The following is a 15,305-nucleotide window of genomic DNA, read 5'->3' on the forward strand; positions in this document are numbered from 1 at the left end:
GCAAATGCAAGTCAGCCAAATAAATTAATAAGAATATTGAAAACTAAAATTAAATAGCATGGCTTAACATCAACTCTGGCTCTCAACCACTTTCAGTTGTATTTCTGCATGCATCCCTTTCCCTTTTTTTAAGCAAAGCTCTGGGCTAATATTGCAAATTGCTCTCATCAGTCCCTTAACATCAAAGCTTGTTTTTAACTAGAATTACATCAAATTCACCAAAACATCGTCACAACAAAAGGAAGCAAAAAGCACGTTCCATTTAACTGAGTAACTTCAGGGCTGAACCCCTCTATTGACATGTAACAGTAACTCCACACTAGTATTTCCTCATATATCTTTAACTGCTCAAAGGTGTTGAAGTCCTTTGTTAGTACAGAGTGATCTCGTGTGTCAGCGCTAAGCCTAGAACAAAAAGGTACAACATTGTAATTAATCCAGCAGCGATAACTACAACAGTGATAGCTTGAATTGAGTTATTTGAATTGAGTTTTTCTTATTTGGAAAAGGAAATAACTTGAAAAAAGCATTATTCTCTGGTTAAAGTCTAGTTTAAATAAGGTCTTGCATCAATAACACTACAGAAACCTACACTGTTCCACAAAAATGTCACACTGAGAGGTTTCTCTCATCTTCTTCCATAGACAAATTTCTTACAGTCCTTATAACTCACGAAATGCAAATGTATGACTTAGTTTACATGTCAATTACGACTGCATTAAGGGTATAATGATTGTTTTTCAGGCATTTTATTTCGTCTTCCTTGGCAGACAAATATATTTCCTTGAAAGTCTTTTTTTCCTCCTTTGTTCTTAATGTGACATTGACCATGAAATATGCTCTGGGTTATAGGCTGTATTTGAACCACTAAACCTGCACTGACTTGATTCCTATTATTTCTAATTAGTGTTTATTAAAAAAAAAAACAAAGAGCATCCCTCAAACTCAGGCAACACAGATGTATATATATTTGTGTTTAACCAGAAGGAATTTCCACATCACAGTTAAAAAGGATTCACTGGCAAAACAAAATTTGCCTTCACTGAAGAATGCCTTCATTTGCAAGAATGTTTTACACAATAGAATGCAATCTCTTACTACTCTTACATAAATAGAACTGCAGGACGGTGATGTCATCTGCTAGATCTATGGGACCAAAGCAGTGCTGAAGCTATGAAAAGGCAATTCAGTCTTTTAACAGGCACACCATAATCCCCAGGTACCTCCACAGGACAGGGAAGAGAAACACATGATGGGCAGCTCTAGTGATTCTGCCTTCACTGGGAAGTATATGGTCACAGTGCCAACTGAAACAGAAATTTTGACAATGCCAACTAATGAAAGAAGGGGTACATGGCAGGTATTCTGGGCCTCACGGACTGTTGCTAGTGGGCTGGTGCACTGAAACTGGCAGAATACGAACAAGATTAATAAAAAACATCAGGGCAGAAACAGGCTGTTCGGTGCATAAGTGCTCACCCTTTCCTTGCGTGTTTAATTACTGCACCAGGCCCAGTACCTCCATGATCATCAGCCCAGTCCACTGTTCCACAGACTAATCATTCTGAGGATGAAAAAATCCTAAAATCAATGCACAACTGACTTCAAAAACCAAGATTGTTTCATTGCATTGTATTTAGCAAACTGAAACCGAAGCAGACACTAGAGTCAAGCTTATGTCATTTTTCAGACAAGTTCAATATCACCTCCAATTAGTCATTATCAAAGACTGAAAAGGCCAAGTGCCTACCCACTGTTCTTGGACCTATTTCTTTTAAGACTAGTCCTATCAAATGGATATTGGATATAAAGGAATGTTGGGAACATTTTCAATATTTTAATGGGTGATTCGACACTTAAAGAAAACAATCAAATTTATTTCTCCAAGTTAAACGAAAGCAAAGTGCCAAAGTTTTTTTCCTACAGTGTTATCCTAAAAAAAGTCCTAGATTTTTCCCTTAACCACAAGGGGATATGTCCCATCATTATTTACTGTCGCCCTCTGTATGTGTGTTAGGAGATACTTCACAGCTCAGCCTGGACGTGACATGCAAAGACTTCCCTGTCATGATTTATCCACACATTTCAGAATCTGTTCTAGCCTCTCTGTGCTATTACTACTTCTGATCCTACGGATATGTCTGTGTTCTGTTTAAGAAACCACATCAGAACTCCTTGTATTAAAGAATGTGTTTGCAATCAAGTTCAGCAATGCAAGAGGAAACTTAATATACATATATTTTAGGAAGGCCTTCACTGAAGAATTTATTTCACCAGTCACATCATTAACAGCCTTTGTGAAACATAGTACCTTTACACACAAAGGTCTAAATCTCAAAGGATATCACATTTTAACAGACATGAGACTCTATTTTTGGATTCTGATCTACACTTGTACTCGTTGAAATATATTTTTTTAATTAACTGTTTTATTTCCTTTAAGTCTGCCTGTTTTTTCATCCTGATATTATTGCCAATACAGTAGCAATGCTACTAGATCTGAAGTTTGTTGAGACAAAAGAATTGTAATGAAAAAAGGATATTCAGAAATAAACCCAGCTTGTTGTATGACTGTAACTAAATTTGGTAACAGCAAACACACCTAAACAACCTCTTTTGCTGTGTGATTACAGTTTTTTTCTAGCAAAATAAATGAAAATGAGGTATGACACTATCAGTGCAACAAAATCAGTTTCTGCGATTACTGAAGACTGTAAGAGACCAGAATAAACTCCTGTACTTTAATGAAATAAGAAGACATTGATTATCAAATGCATTACCACATATACAACATCATGGACTGGGGTAAATAGTTGTAAAGTAATAAAAGTTGATCTCCCACACATATTATGGGAAAAGAAGGAATAAGAAGTTGATAAGATATGCTTTGCATTTCATGTTAATAAAAAAAGACATAACCTCAATAAGAGTTACATACTCTGTATCACAAAACCACACTATTTCTCACCTCATTACTGCCATAAGTTTATTTACCAGCAAAGAAACAAAACAGCAAATTACAAGGAAACGAATTGTTGTCACAGCAAGTAAAAAAAGATAACAGCAAGAGTTCTAAAAGAGTAGTAAAAGGAAATGGATTCTAATGAAAGACTTGTGAGAAAACTGGTAGACAACTTGCCAGAAAAATAAACAGGCTGATGCATTGCTTGGGAATCCATCACCACTGGACTAAAGGCCAAGTCCAGCTGAAGACCCAGACAACCAGTTCACAAGAGAACAGAATAATGCCACTTGAAAAAGAAGTGCATCAACAGACATACAGGTCAGGGTGCAAAACTTCTTCTCACAAAATACAAAAAGCCCAGAGGTGCTCACAGTTTGTGTGATAGGTAAGCCTGAGATCTTCCTTGAGAACACATTTTGGCTAGACCAATCCACAGCTGAGACAGATCCATAGAAAGGCGCTAAGTTCAGATGGAGACAAAATGAAGCAGACCTACAATGACAAGTTCATTGAACCTACTGTCAAACAAGCTGGCATTTCCATAAGACCCTGAGTTTCCTGAGTTTGGGGATACTTTTCCTTATCAGGGGCTGAAAACCTTGATGGGTCTGAAGGAAATATGAATGTCGTGAAGCACCGTAGCACATTACTGACTTAAGTGTTTCCTAGCGCTCAAAGACAATGCTTGGCTGCCACCTGACACACATAGCAAACTGAAGGAAACAGCCCCTACAATAAGACTTCTCTGTCAGTTCGTACTGTTTTCAAGGGCAAGGTCCAGGAGCTTCTTGCATAGCTTAAAAAGTATTAAGCATTTTGTGAGCTACTGTGTCGTCGGAGACACGTGGTTTAGTCTTGGCGTGTGAGCCTTTGGGACTGGCACCCTAATGAGCAAGAGAAGGACTCAACAACTCCACCGCCAGGGGGAGAGAGGAAAGGGGCTTCTGCATGGACAGGAATCGTGGAGGAGGGAGCTTTGCAAAGAAGGAAAATGGGGCTTGCTATCAGATCCTTGTTTCTATTTCTGAGAAAGTAGTCAATGTTGGGGAGCACACTGGCACCGTGGGTAGCACTGCTGGGGCTCTGGGGTCAGTTCCTGAGATGCTATCTGTGTGGAGTTCTGTCCGTTCTCCCCATGGTTGTGTGGGTTTTGCCTGGGTGCTCCTGTTTCCTCCCAAAGTCAGAAGTCATACTGGTAGGTTGATTTGGCTTCTGAAGAAATTGTGTGTGTGTGTGTGTGTGTGTGTGTGTGTGTGTGTGTGTGTGTGTGTGGTCTGTGTGTGTGGTCTGTGTGTCTGTGTCTCTGTGATCCGTGCTATGGTCTGGCATCCCATCCAGGGTGTATCCCACCCATTCCTTGCTGGGATAAGCTCCCACTTACCTGTTACCCTGTACTAGATAAAGCATTTAGAAAATGAATGAACGGATGGAAGTAAGCAATGGGTTTGTCTCTCCCCCATCCTTCATTTAGAGCCCTATAAGTTAATTGTTCATTTACTGCCATAGTTCGGTACTTGTTTTACACTGTGGAAGAGAACTAAGTTCATTTAGGACCCAGTGAGGAAGCTGCAGAGCTCCACAGAGCTATTCTGCACAATTCCTTGCTGCAAAGGGCTTTTCTGCTCTGCAAAACATAAGCCCTCAGAAGCCTCTTAATGAAGCAGGCAAGTCTGCTTTGAATAAGAGGCTTGAGCGTAATTGATTTCAGACAAGTAGAGCAGTTTACTGGTATACCGATGTAAATTCTTGTCATGTCTGCTAAAATAAGGTTTATGGACACTTGTCCACAGAGGGACAGCTCTGTTTGTGACTTACAGTACTGGTAACTGAAACTGTGAAATTGTGATTCCATGTCAGAAGCATTGTTACCTAACAGAGGGGTGAGAACCTGTTGTATTTTAATTCACATCAGTCCGAGAACATCAAATGCTCTGCTTGGATTGATCACAGATATCTCTGCAGCAATTGTGGGTCTCTCTAAAAATACAGTAGTTCCAGCATTCTAGCACAGAACGTTTTAATTTAAGAGCAATGATAAGTAAGCCTGCAAGCGCAATTGGCAATCCAGTCACTCCTTATCCCAAGATAGATCCAACACTTCTGGGCCCACAAAGGACAATGCAAGGAACATATTCTAGGCCAGACTGCAGGCCTTAAATCAAAGCATTCAATACACCATCCCATCCAAACCACAAGGAAAGAACAGCTGTGTGACATTTCTGGGCTCTTCAGAACAACGGGTTTCATTTGTCCTTAGTAATGTCTTCTTGTCCTTCATGTTCTACCATGTGTGAGGCAAATGTGTGGTGCTTATGGCAGATTGCAAAGCAATCATATTATTCAAGTACAATAGTGCACAGCAACAGGTGGTACAGCTTATGGCTTCAATATCAATGCAGGACACACATGCCCAAGGACCCTACTGAACCTAGATGTGCAATACTTGAAGACGTACATCAGTATAAGTGTTTTTTATTTAATTTATACTCATTTCTAGCATATTTTTGCTGGTTTTTATGACCTATTGTGTTTTTATATCTTTATCTTGCTGTTCCAGCTAATAGGTACCTCTGTAAAAATTAGATATAGGGGTAAATAGACATTTTTTTACAGAAGCAGTAATTGTTATCTTACGGAGGAACTGTACCATTTTCAAATACTGCTTCAGTCCGTGTGGTACAGCCATCACCTTCATGCAAGTGTGTCTACAAGTGGTAGTGTGACATAAAGGCTACGACACCAGCTGCTTTTGTGCTTTTATCTCTTGCAGTCGGCGTACGGTGTCAACTGCCATCGCGGGCCAAGTGCGAAAGTAGACCTTAAAGAGTCGGAATTACTCAGCTCAAACACCCATTACAAGACAGCCATCTGTAACTGTGAGGACACGGGAATAGTTCAGAATAATGGAGAGCATGACAATGACATGACCTCTTATTTTCTGGTTTTATCCAAACTTCCTGAATAATTACCTTCGCTGGAGCTCCTTGATGCGCACCATCAGGTTGAGGTGACCTTGGGAGTACTGCTCTATAACGTCTCGCACATCGTAGGGCTTTCTGGCTTGCTGGAGGAACACAAAACAAGAGTCATTCAACAGTTTGCCGGCTGGAGTCTATCAAGAAGGAAGACTTGGCAGGCACAGCCGTGATTTATTACGCTGCTTATTTGATCATATCTGTAATCTGAGAATGTCACTAGCAGAACCTGTATTTTATCACCCCTATTTTTTCTTTTTTTTTCTTTTCTTTTGTTGATTCCTTCAAACAAACAGGCTCACACTCTACAACATAAATGCAGAGTAGAAGTATGCAAAATGGTACATAGTACAATACAGTACTGGTACAGAACAGCTGCTTCACAACACTGAAAGAGTCAAAGTTGCGATGCAGTGAAAAATAACTTTTGACAAAGCCAAGAGAGAAACTTATAGCTGCTAGTACAAAATAATTAATAGAAGAGTTAAGCAAATGGTGCTTGTTATGTGCATTTGCCATAAGTCAGAACAAACTGCTTAAAGTAACCTTTTTCTCTACTGTCACTTCCTAAGAGATGCAGGACTTTTTCATATCCAGAATTCTGAGACCTCACCATCTCTTATTCATTCCACTTAAAAACCCTTTTCTCCCCCTATGTAATCCAATCCCTGCTAGATAGCAGCCCTTCCCTGAGCCTCGACATGTTTTGATTTCTATAATGATTAGAACATTACCAGAGATACACATCTAAGTGAATTAGAAGGAATTTTATGCGCTGAAGACAAGAAAAACATTATTTCCATGTAAGCTTCATTGAGATTAGGGAATGAGCCTGTTCAGAAAAATGGGTTTTGCTCACAGCTGGACATGCCTGTGACTGTAAAACAGAAGCAGAAAAAAAAACAGAGACTGGAATTTACCTAGCGACCAGTAAATGTTCAGATTTAATAGAGGATGCAAGACAAGTGCATATTTTTAAATAGAAATGTATGGTTCTCTGATTACATTTCAATCTGAAATCCCAAATGTTAAATTCAATCGGGATGCTTCAATGTATTTAAGCTCATGTACAAATCTGAGCTCCGAACTGCTTAGGTATTCTGATTATTTGATTAATCAGCTATACTTTTCACTTCTTTTCAGGGCTCAAAATGTTTCAGAAATATGGTACCATGCTTATCTTTTCAATCATCTGAGTATAAGACCTTAAAATGTTAAACATCACTATCAGATCTAACAAGGTGATTAAGTGAACTGAGAAGCTTAAGACAGAAGTGAAATCTGTAGGAGCTGAATTTGAGACTCCTGCATCAAATCAAAGTGTCAGCACTTTTCCACAGAGAAACATATTTGTAGAGGACTGACTACACCTAGGGGTGGCATGGTGGTGCGGTGGTGAGCAGGGCTGGGTCCTGGGCCCAGTTCCAGGGGTGCTATCTGGACGATGCTTGTATGATCCCCTGGAGTTTCCTCCAGGTTTCTCCCAAAGCCCAAACACATACTGGGTTAACTGGCCTCTTGTATGAGTATGTGTGTGTTTGTCTGCCTTGTGATAGACTGTTGTCACATCCTGCTTTGCACCCGTTGATTGCTTGATAGGCAGATCTTGGTAAACAAAGGCAAAGCTAGAAAATCTTTTGCTATTCTGGTACGTTTGTCATATTACAATGTGTTAATGACAAATGCTGGTATATAAAATACTTGTGTTATTTAAAACAAAACTCAATTGGAAACTGTTTAAAAAAGGGAGCTTTTGTATTGGATAATGATCTGAACATGCATCGTCAACGGAATAAAAATAAAGCTTTTTATTTAAAAAGGAGAGCAGATTCCTAAAACACTACAATTTACTGAGAAATAATTAATTTTTTTATAGTACTTTCAATATTATGAATATACAATTTTGATTTTTGGTTTGATACTGGAAAGAGCTCCTGTTCCACACTTTGACATTTGTAAGCAAAACATGTTATACTGCTTCACAAATGAGAGTAGATTTTCTTCTGGTTTTGAGCTAGAGGTTTGCACGAACGTTTGGAATGAACACTACCCTAACCCTTCTCTCCAGCTGAAGTTGAAATCATTCAGTTCTTTGTTTGTCAAAATATTTTCATTGCATCCAGTCTACGATTCTCCCTGCAGTTCATAAACTCTTGACAAAACTCTTGAAAAGTCAGTGAAGAAGATGGGAATGATGTTTTGTTCCACGCTGTGCACAAATGCCTAAGTATGTAGGACCATCAGTTGCCAAGCTAAGTTTTCCTGACCCTTGAGTATTCTAGATCGATGTAGATGTGTAAGTGTATTGTGTCTGCTGATGTTATTACTGGCACCTTGTTCTCCTCTGTCTATTATAGAGCGGACAGTTTTCTGGCAGGTAATTATAATGAATGTTTTAGAGGTTGGTTAAGGTTTTTTGGGTTTGGCAGTCAATCTGGCAACATACTACATGGCCACTTGTTCATGAGCAGTATATTGTCATGAGAGAGCTTTGTGTTACATTCTGTTCTTGCACCTGTTTGAAAATGTCATCTTGGAATTAAGTGGGAATTAAGCTTTGTGGAGACATCTTGTTCCAGTCTTCTGGAACCATGGTTTTATTTGAACACTGAACCAGGTTAATACAACTGCCTGGTAACAGTTTTTGTAAAGTGCATTTCTGTACTTTGGTCTTCAGTATATGAATTAAAGTATAATTATACCTTAACCTTATTTTATAAGTCTGTTTCTTTTTTTTTTGCTTTATTTAGAGCTGATGTTTTAATTTATGTAATTTTGGATTGTACTGAAAAATGAACATTTATTTACAGGGTGTCAGTTCAGGGTAAGTGTTTTAGTCAGTAAGTCTGACAATACAAAAATTGGGTATGTCTGGTATTCTGCTAATCACAATCAGTTAAATGGTAAAGACTCTTTTCACACAATTTCACCTGTAGAAAAATGTGATAAGCATAATTACTTAAATTGCAGCTGTAGTTTACTATAGTATTAATTTACTATCCGTTATGAAGAAAAAGTAAACCTCTGTTCTCTGCAGTAAAAATGAACTTTTGCAAGGCAGGCCAACACCCAGACTACAGACTCAGGTTACCATTCTGGTAAAGGAAACCAACATTTCAGTCACGCATGAATAACCATTTGGAATTACTCAATGGTGTCGCTCTTGATTGGTCAAAGTTACCATTGTCCTGATGTAACAAGCTTTACTGTGGCAACGCCAAGCATCAGTGTACCAGTTCTTCCAGGGACCAGCGCAGCTATGTCAACAGGTCCTTATGGCAGGACAAGCGAAGCCCACTGGCCACGACAGGTGGAAATTACTGTGATCAGTGGAAAGTATCAGGCAGAATATAAATCATGACATAAATTTAAACTATTCAACTGATGATGAACGTATATTAATACAAAATTACTGAACAACTGTGCACATTCCACAGCACTTGAGTCCTGTCTGCGACACAGTGTGTTCTGATATGTCCTTGACATACGGGAACCATGATGAATGCAAGCGAAATCCAAGTGCAGGTGCTCAGTCTGTTGGCACAGGGGGGTTATCCGCTGCCTTGGGAGTGTTGATATCCGTGATCAGAGCAAGAGGCCAGGACTAAATCCCAGCAGGGGCAGGGAGGGCTGCATCCATCCCACACGCTTGACAGAACCACTGGGAATCTTAAATTTCCCCTCAAAGACAAACACCACCCCCACCAACACTCACACAGCACACTACATCTGGTGTGTCAGGTTAACATGGCCATCTTCAAGCTTCAAGCTCTGCCAACAGAACTGACTTTAGACTAAATGCTTTGAAGGTGAATGTGGACGAAACGAGAGCTGATCTGTGCTGTTTGAACAGGTATGATGTGTGCCATTTAGTTGAACTGTTTAACACGGGGATTAAGTCTCCCCACCAGCACTCTGCCAGTAATAAACTGACTCCTGACTTTCGGCAGATCTCACTTGACACTACAGCAATTGGTGCGAACATATCATTGACCCCCTGTCATAACTAACATAGCAGTTGCTGAAAACAAGGAACATCAAGAACTTAAATTCTGAGACCATATAAACACATTACACTTTCCCCACAATACTGTCAGCTGTGCACAATCCTATAATGAATTATAGCAATGGTTATATACGTAGCATATATATGTAATAACACAGCACTCGATTTCCAGGCAGGTACTGGAATCAAGGTGCAGGCTAGCGCACAGCGAGCAAAGGCAAGGGTGGACATAAACCAGGAGAGGAAGAGGGACAGCATGGGGCAGAATCGAAAGGAGGATCCCAAACACAGAGCCAGGCAGGTGAGGTACAGTACGTAGCCGGGGGGTCACGATGCAAACAAGCCAGAGGAGATCCAGGAACTCGGTCAGGAAATGAAGCAGAGCGCAGCAGTGCAAAGTGGAGACTCTCAGGGAAAACTCGATGACAGAACGCCGCACAGGGGTTCAGTCAGGACTTAAATACCACCAAGATTAACTAGGTAATTGCCCATGAATTAGGGGCAGGGGATACTGACAGCAGCCTATGCTGCATTCGGACAGCCCCAGTGGATGTATCCGACCTCGTGGAGATGCTGGAGTGCAAGCCAACATTTGAGCAGGTATTAATATAATGAACATATGAAACAAACATTCCATGTAAATTATGACATACATCTGAAACTATCCCCTGTTTCATTTCCAAATGATCAATTTAGACAAGAATAAAATATATCTCATTTCCTAAAGGTCTAACTAACTACTTTCATTGAACATACAACAGGTGCAGTAAAGTAATCAAATGGCAGGGAAATGATCAAATTTTCAGTCTGCTCCACTGCATTCTCCACCCAGCTCTGCCACCATGCCTCTCGAGCTGATTACTGTGCCACCAGTCATTTGGATTCAAATGTGATTAAGATGCATTTGCAAAAGCAGAAAATGAGTTATAATTGAGTGACTGGGCCCACAATCCTATTTCCTTTGGCAGTTTAACAAAGGCAGAGGTAACTCGGAGTATTTCACCACAGCATGTATATACCAGCACATGGTTTTCAATAGAAAGTCCTATTGTTGCTGAATCTCACAGGTCTCCTTTTCCTCTTAATTACTGCAGGAGGGCCTAGGGACTTCCTGCCTGACTGAGACGTATCTGTGTGAAAGATGGCGATCAGAGAATGAATACACACCTAGGATTAAGGAATAATGGTATGAAAACTAAAAACGTTTTCTTTTTTTCTCTTTCTCGTTTATGGAAAGTGATACAGATAGCACCAGGGGAGGGGCAAAGGTCATGGCCATTAGTAGTTAAATGAAATTGAGCTCAGTGTAAATTTCAGGAACCCACTCAGGTCCCAGAGGGGCCAACATCTCTCCTCCATCCCCTCCCTCGGTCAGACAAGCTCCTCTTTCACAGCAGGCAGAGAATGGAGGGTGTAACTCCCCGTGACAAAAACTTGAATTGTACTCAAGTCAGGCTTTTTCTTTCCCCCCCAAAATAAAGGAAACTTTAACTCGTGAGGAGAACGGGTTTTTATTTACCAAACAAAAACCCCCATTCACCACTCACCTGAAACTTCTTTTTGGCGACAAAGTACTGCATCCGGCGAATGACCCGAATGGCTGCTCGGTGAGGCTCTCTCAGTCTGTGGGAAAGAGAGAGAGGCAGGTGAAGGCAGTTGAAAACAGAGCCTGGCACTGCAGACAAAGCACTGTGGACAAACAAAACAGGGCTTTTCTACCCAGCGTGCACTTTTCTTTACTTTTACCTGAGTTAGAATTCACTGTGCTCTGCAGCTCCCATATCTATGCATTTACAGGACCGCAAGACAGAAAAAAATCTGAAAAATATTCTTCTTTCAGAGAAGATGAACGACATTAACCATCACTGTTCTTCAGGATGTGTTAAATGGTCTTTTACACAGTTTATTCCCTTATTTTTAAATCTAATGCTGAATTTAATGCTCCTAAACTCTTTGGTTCTTTATTTGGGGGTTTAGACTCTTTAGTCATTAAGCAAGGTTGAACTATTTAAGTCATTTTATAACAAATGTGTCACTCAAAACATCTACAATTAAAAGGTAAATGCAATCATTAGTCTTCCTTAATTTTTGTTTGCAAAATTTAATGTTTAAAGCTGATATTTAATTTTTGCCTTTGCACTTACTCTAATGCCTGCATGAAGCAGTTAGCATAAACTATGGAACTAAAAAAGGATAAGAGTACTTTCATGAACAGAATTAACAGAATGTTTCATAAAAAAATACCTCCACAAATCCAAGATGTTCAGAATTATCCTCTCATTTCTCTTTAAAGTTTCACAATTGTAACTCTGAATTTCACCCACTACTCATGTTGAAAACACTGTTGCCCAAACTTAGCTGAAATTCATGATTAATTACCAAACAAATCCATCAAAGTAGTAAAAGTCTCAGGCAGTCAACAGAACTGTCCCTGGGGGGCCTCAGACTTGCAGTCAAGGTGTCTCTATTGCAACATCTGGTGACAGAGATATTGGAGACTACTGGAATCGCGCCAGCAAGTTCATATTTAATCAAATCTTTCATCATTTGCACTGCAGAGGCCTTCAGCTTACAATTTACTACCGTCTGAGGTGATTTCTTGTCTTTTCACACATTCTTTTATCACTGAGGCCTGGCCTCAAATGTCACTGTGAGGTTTTAACTCTGCAAGCTTAAAATGGATCAGGTTGCATGTCAGGGGTTTCAATAATAGAATCTGGTGGCAAGAGACACAAAATGTCTGAAATTACCCTGCCATTAAATAATGACAAAGGGCCATAGTCATGCATCCGGGCAACGTGTTGAATATGCAAGACATTTCAGGGTTTTCATTTTTTGTGGGCGAAGTGAGGGAATAATAGTTTCTTTTCTTGTCTAGAAAGTAAATTGACTCACTTCCCCCTGAATGTCTATAATGAAGTTAAAACAAAGGAAGAGACTACTCATAAGGATACTTGCCTGAACCTGCTGTAAATAGTGCTTTTCCTTGGAAAGTTTGTTTTCAAACATGTCGTTAAATATATACGTTCTTCCATTTTCAAGAAATGCCCCCTGTGCAGGGTGTGCCTGAAGTAAATCCCTGTTAGTATGTTACTCTTCATTTCCAAGAGCATTAACAATATTAAGCAGGGGTTTTGCAGAAAAACAACCACTGCTTCGTAGTGGTGCAAGGCTCTAGTTTTATCCTCTGGTGGCCTTATTTTTCAAAGTCAACTTGAGGTAATTAAGTTTTCCTATAAACTGTAAACAGCATGTATTAATTAGCGTTAGTCCTCAGTTTATCCCCAGAAAAGAGAATGGAATTACTTTGAGTGGAAGCCTCTGTGGGGAAATGTTATTGAAATGCTGTGTAAAAAATGTGGTTCAAGCTAAATTCCATAAACAATATCTTGATTTTGAGCTCTCCTTTGAAGCACAATTATCTGTTAAAAGAAAATGCAGTAATGCATGAATCACTTATTCACCTGTCAAAACAAAACCACTTAGGATGAGCCTAGTAATTTACAAACTAATTATAAGTGAATTCAACTGTTTTTGGAGTTTCGCTTTCTGATATTTAGGTTGATTCCACCTCCTTGACTTCAAGGCATGAAGTTCACCACATACAGTTTAGTTCATCACAATATCCAGCCATGTATATATAGTAGCCTAAGAAAAAAAAAAGATCTGAAAATAGTTGCTGTTGGCAGTACAAATTAAAAAATCTAAATGAAATTTTGGCCTAAGGAAAGCAGTATCTTTGCCATATTTGCTGAATCTGTACACTGGACATTTAGCCTGGTTCAAAACCACATCCATCTACTGCTTGTCAAACTACACACAGACACTACAATGGAAAGGCCACTGTTCAGTTCTTCTGAATGTTTGATATAAACAAAAAGAATGAACAGTATTAAGACAAAAAAGAGGATTCTACCCAGGTTCTCTGGCTGATATTTTTTCTAGACTCATCAGTTGCACAGAAACACAAGTATGAATTTGCTGGCAGCAGTGCTCTAGGTGAACACGGACAGGGATAATTATATATAACCAGACTGCCACTGTGCTGCAGCGGCCTGGCTCCACACTGGCAGGGCAGCCAGACAAAACCACTTAAGGCACAGACCCCGACATTCATTAGACAACGAGATTGCTATGACAACACAGGGGTCATCAGAGAAAAACACAGCAAAAATGTGGGGCCATCTATAGGACTCAGCTGTTGGAAGGAAAATGCTGGATTGATGGCTCTAATATCATTTACTTAATTTTTCTCCTTTTTTTTGGACCACTTTAAGTAAACCTTATCTGCAGCATTCCTGATTAACATTTTGACCCCATAGACTCCATCACTGTACTTTCTTAACTATTTAACTGAAAAGCCACTTTTTTGGCCAGAGATTCTCTGCAGGAAGTTGTAAGAAGATCCTGCATTGTGATTCCTAGTGCTGGAATTTAGTTTAATAATGATCAATGTTATGGGGTTTCTACAATGTTAAGACTGATAATTTGTCTTTTAAACTGGTTTAAAATGTCTCTGAGTGTTTAAAATCAATTGAGTTAACTTACTGAAACAACAACAACCTTGCAGCCTGTCAGCCTGTCTCCAGACTTCTTTTTACTTGGGTATTTATATCCAATCAGCTTACGTTTGAACCTTACATTTGAAAATATAGGTGAAGTAACAGCTCCAATCAATCAAGTTTTTTGGAAAAGACTAAAACTAAGAACCTGCCTTTTGATTAAAAAATATCCAACTAAATCTGACCTATGGTGGTGTTCTCAAAGGAAACTGATGGAACCACAGTCGTCACTTGCACAGCAGTGTAATTTCCATCTCCATGATTTTGTTTTGTTTGTTTTTAAGATCCTCCCCCTTCTTCCTCACTGACTACTGGTCGTGTTGATTTCACAGGAGAGATGAGCTACGGTTTCATAGAAGAGCATCAGATGGAGGACAGGACCCGTCCTCCCCAACACTGTTGGCTCTGAGCTTGACCACAGGAAGTGTCTCCTGCAAGTCTCCTGCAAGGCTCTCAGCACTTCCAATCCAAACAACAGCAAATGAAAGAAGTGGGAACAGCAGAAACAGCTTGTTGTGGATCAAGGCAGCCACTGGGGACCACTGGTTCTGCTAGGAAGCACAACCCAGACTGGCCTCACTGGCCATCTCCAGACCCCATATAAGACAATCCTTCTCAGCTGTGAGGGATGCCAGGAGAGTGCTGCCCCTTACAGAACTGCAGTCTTTACTCTGCAACTTCCATCTTGTGACCCAAGTAACAGCCTTCTCTGCCGTGTGAATTTGATCAATCTCCTATGATCAATCTGAGCAGTGCTTTTGCAGAAACGATTTGTGCTGGAACAGTGGCTTAGCATT

At 39.8% G+C, this 15,305-nt stretch overlaps 1 protein-coding gene across 3 annotated transcripts in view; it reads right to left on the minus strand.

Moving 5' to 3' along the window:
* Window positions 1-15,305, minus strand: part of kcnq1.1 (potassium voltage-gated channel, KQT-like subfamily, member 1.1) — a 283,894-nt gene that overhangs the window by 107,164 nt on the left and 161,425 nt on the right. For all 3 annotated transcript variants that reach the window (XM_088610908.1, XM_088610905.1, XM_088610907.1), the window contains 2 exons: window positions 11,494-11,569; window positions 5,935-6,029 (listed from right to left, as the gene is read on the minus strand). In XM_088610908.1, coding sequence (XP_088467034.1) covers window positions 5,935-6,029; window positions 11,494-11,569 — 171 coding nt within the window. The remainder of the gene's footprint in view (window positions 1-5,934; window positions 6,030-11,493; window positions 11,570-15,305) is intronic.

This window comes from Lepisosteus platostomus, chromosome 18 (genome assembly GCF_059453375.1).
Source record: "Lepisosteus platostomus isolate fLepPlt1 chromosome 18, fLepPlt1.hap1, whole genome shotgun sequence".
Taxonomy (NCBI): Eukaryota; Metazoa; Chordata; class Actinopteri; order Semionotiformes; family Lepisosteidae; genus Lepisosteus; species Lepisosteus platostomus.